The sequence below is a fragment of the Gymnoscopelus braueri genome (genome assembly GCF_963280865.1).
Source record: "Gymnoscopelus braueri genome assembly, chromosome: 22".
In the NCBI taxonomy this organism is placed as follows: domain Eukaryota; kingdom Metazoa; phylum Chordata; class Actinopteri; order Myctophiformes; family Myctophidae; genus Gymnoscopelus; species Gymnoscopelus braueri.
This window is the reverse complement of record NC_137624.1, coordinates 14,332,169-14,336,341: the sequence shown is the minus strand read 5'-3', so window position 1 is coordinate 14,336,341 and position 4,173 is coordinate 14,332,169. Positions and strand designations below refer to the sequence as shown.

Below are 4,173 nucleotides of genomic sequence, written 5' to 3'. Positions count from 1 at the left end.
CTGAGAGACAGTGTAGTGGGGGCAGAAGATGGTGCTGGCAGGCTTGGATCCCAGGCAGAGAAGGGTGACGTGTGGCTGTGGTGGCAACATTCGTAACCACGACAAGCCCCATAAAGTGTTTTTTATGTCTCTTTTCATTGCTGTTGTATGTGTCTGGCTACAAGCTGTTCTCGCAGCGCTACAGCACTGTGGCCAGCTGTGCCAGCCCAACCCCCGCACATAAATGATGAAACTAGATGAGATGAGGCAGTACTTTATTGTTGTAGCAGCTATATGAGAGATTTGCCCTGCATCCCAAGTAGCTAGCTGCATTACAAAAAAAAGACTGGCAATGTAACACACAATGCAATGGAAAATAATAATTTCGACAATATTTTCATTGATCTAAACTAGAGATCTTACTTACTGTATATACTTAGTTGACCAGTACCCCCTATACTATAGGCCCCCACCTTTTTCCTCTCAACACCAAATAATCTCTTCGCCAAAAATAACCAAATGTTCACCCAAGAATAGGATGCCAAGTGATTAATCAGGGCCATGCACCACACCAATTTAAATCAATAAGCTTCACGTCTTCCACTGAAAGGCAATGTCAAAATGTTGGCATTTAATTTTGCATACAGTGTGAACTGACAATTACGTGTTTTATATAACATACATATACATAACAAAATCGAATCATGTGGATATCGGGAGACCACGCGCAATTAGTGAGCCACGGTGGAATAAAACAAAACCGAGAAACAGATGTTGAAATAAATAGAAGTGAGAGAATTGAGGGGATTATCACAACAGAACAATTGAGGTTGTCCGTGAGGGCCGTCGCTTTGGTGACGGAACCAATAAGAATGCAGGAGACCGGTGGTGGGCAGCAAAGTTCTTCCTACTTGTTCATGGACTTGATGGCCACAGAGCACTCCTCAGAGCACAGAGACCATGAATTCCTCACCAGCCTCAAACTTTGACAAGATTTCCTTGCCCAGGCCACCTTCAGGACATCGCAGGTCTTCCCTGATCTCCATTATTAGACATCAGAGACATGAAATCTTCGCCGATGTTGAGAAGATGGTAGTCTGTCCGCTTGATGGAAGGGACGTCAATGTTGTGGGTGGAGGGGCGCATATCTTCATTTATACTTCTTATTGATAAAGATGTCAATACCAACCATATTAACTTTGGCATGCCCGTGCTTGCCGATCTTGGAGGTGGACATCTCCACAATTTTGCAGGGGCGTCCCCTCAGCACCGCATAGCCGTTCTTGCGCAGGGCAGAGCATTGCATGGGGTGGGTGGATGAGGCGCCAGACTCGGCGGTCGTGAAGTCAATATCAGGGTCTGACAATGGTGCCTTGGAAGGGTCAGGGACACTTCCAAGAAAAATGGACCGACTATACCCAGCCTGTGATGTTAGTCATCTATATTGTATTATGTATGACTGGCAGGTCAAATAGGCGCGACATATTTGGAAGCCAGTCTATGACATCGGTACTACAGTATGATATCAGCGCTATGACTTCAGTACATTTTGTCAGAGTACTTTTTGTCAGAGTTCTTTGAGGTCAGTCCCTGACGTCACTACAGCATACTGCTGTGAAGCACCAATTTGGGAAAGTTCGGCAATCTCCATAATCAGTCTGGGCTGGTGATGTCACACTTTGCACTTCAGTGCATTTGTTTTATAAAATATTGAATACTCATTCAAAGTTTTATAAAAAATCAAATGCACCATATTGGTTCATACATGCCTCTCTATGCTTTCTGCTACTGTTGACTGCTACTGTTGACTGTGGTCCTGCTGCCGTTTTCAAATCCACTCATGGAAACCAAACGGGTCGAGATTCCTTCTTGGGTTCTGGACGACCTCTGCAGTAGATTCATCCTCCACATACCCAGTGAGGAGAGGGACAATGTCATCCGGCTCTGCTTCCAGATCGAACTAGCCCACTGGTTCTACCTGGACTTCCACATGCAGGAAACACCGGGTTTACCTCAGTGCGGGATCAGGGACTTTGCCATGGCTGTTTTCAAACAGTGTCCATTCCTGCTCCCTGATGGGGAAGATGTCCATAAAGTCATCGAAGAGTGGAAGGAATATAAGATGGGCATCCCGACCTATGGCGCAATTATTCTAGACGAGGCTCTAGACAATGTGTTGCTGGTCCATGGTTACTTTGCAAAGTCGGGGTGGGGATTCCCAAAGGGCAAAGTCAACAAAGATGAGGCACCTCATGACTGTGCTGTGCGAGAAGTTTTGGAGGAAACTGGCTTCGACATCACATATCGTATCTCTAAAGACATGTACATTGAGCTCATGCTCAATAATGTCTTTAGAAATTCTGCAGTCAAAGGCCAGCTAACCAGGTTGTACATAATACCTGGAGTCTCCAGTGATACCAAGTTCAACCCCAAAATCAGGAAGGAGATCAGCGACATCGAGTGGTTCCCGGTTGAACAGTTGCCTTGTGACAGAAGCGACATGACTCCTAAGTTCAAGCTCGGATTGGCCCCTAACAGGTTCTTAACGGCCATTCCGTTTGTGACGCCACTCCGAGAATGGATAGTCAAGTTGAATGGCATGTCTAAATCATTCCTCAACTTCAACTTTGACTGGGAAGCCATTCTGGAAGCTTATGCTCCAGAGGTTTACAGGTTTTACATGTACAAGCAGTGAGATGTTGGTGTGACAGGGTCTGCAATACAACAACAATACAATACACAAGATAATTATAAAAATAGAAATTGCATGTATGAAATAAAACAAAATAATTCTATGACGAAGAGAATATGACTGGTTTGGTTTCATCATTTCTTTATATGAGGTGAGAGAGCCTATGAAGTCAGACAAATTACAAGGTATTGTAGGAGCACTGCATTTATCAGAGCACTGCATTTATCTGTAAAATCTAACTCCAGCTTGTACAAAACACCTCATTTGGCTAACAGATGGCTAATGTATTATGAAGGGGCTTCATTATTTACCTCAGGACAATCCTGTCCTGCTTATGTGATCGCACACTACTGCGATACAGACAAATGGTAAAATTGTAAATGTTGCATTTATATGGCGACTTTTTATCCAAATCTCTTTTTAGCGTATTCACCCATTCATACACACATTCACACACCAATGGCAGAGGACAACATTCAGGAGCAGTTAGAGGTTCAGTGTCTTGCTCAAGCACACTTTGACACTAACCCACGGGAGCCAAGGATCGAACCGTAAATCTTCCAATTTCTAAGCGGCCTCTTATACTCCTGAACCACTGCCGCGTCAGATTCATTCAATTGTTTATTGCAGTTTCCCAAACATAGGATTGTGACCCATTTTGGGTCGCGGTCTCGCGGACCTGTTTTCATGGGTTGTGAGTAAATATTCTGTTTCATTACATTTGCCACAAAAACTTTTTTTTTCTTCAAAAATAACTCAAAATTTGAAAATATCAAAACGATTAATTAATTTATTAAATATTGTGGAAAATAGCCAGTGATTAGTGATTAATTTGGGTCTCTGGAAAGTTTGGGAATCCCTGGTTTACAGTATTTGATGCCCAGTAAGTCAAACAAGTGAATGTTGGAGCACCACCTATATGAGCAGTGACAGTTTTCTGTTGCATAAAATATCCCCCATAGTTAGACATAACCGCCTAAAGATTACGATGCCATCAATGTGGGGGTCCTAGCAAACCTACCACAAGCTGTTGCGTCGGTTGTTTTATCAGCTTACTAAAAGTCACCTTCTCCAATGCGAGAAAAGTTTCATTTGACAGTATGATGACCCAGAGTAGACTACGGGTTTTCTCATTTCTCTGATAGTCCAGCAAGCCTACTGTAACTACATGCTGTTTGAGAGCCTCTGCAGTGTCAGCCAGCTGTGCCAGCCCTCTCCTGGCAGGCAGCACACAGACATAGTGCCATCTGTGCCCGTGGGCACTCAGCAGCACTGTCGGCGCCATCTATACATCCTCCTTTATCCTGTCATTGCACTGCTGCTTTCTCCTCATCACAAAGGAGAACATCAAATGGCTGCTTTTGCATTGCCTCTCCGATCCGATCCGAACTGAACCAAACTAAACCAAATTTAAAAAATGGCCCTGTATTGTATACAGCCTTTCTGTCACATATTCAAAACAGGTGCATATAATATTGTTGTATACAGTATAGAGTATATTC

At 43.6% G+C, this 4,173-nt stretch overlaps 1 protein-coding gene and 1 pseudogene across 2 annotated transcripts; one reads left to right on the top strand and one right to left on the bottom strand.

Moving 5' to 3' along the window:
* Window positions 1-886: 886 nt before the first annotated feature.
* LOC308078861 (eukaryotic translation initiation factor 5A-1-like) lies at window positions 887-1,821 on the bottom strand (annotated as a pseudogene). The gene is made up of 2 exons: window positions 1,782-1,821; window positions 887-1,338 (listed from the first exon to the last, which is right to left on the bottom strand). The product of its transcript is annotated as a eukaryotic translation initiation factor 5A-1-like (transcript).
* LOC308078859 (m7GpppN-mRNA hydrolase-like) lies at window positions 1,820-2,674 on the top strand (the record flags this gene model as incomplete). The annotated part of the gene is made up of 1 exon (XM_080420203.1): window positions 1,820-2,674. One exon carries the CDS (start codon window positions 1,820-1,822, stop codon window positions 2,672-2,674), a length of 855 nt encoding a protein of 284 aa, XP_080276329.1.
* Window positions 2,675-4,173: the final 1,499 nt, after the last annotated feature.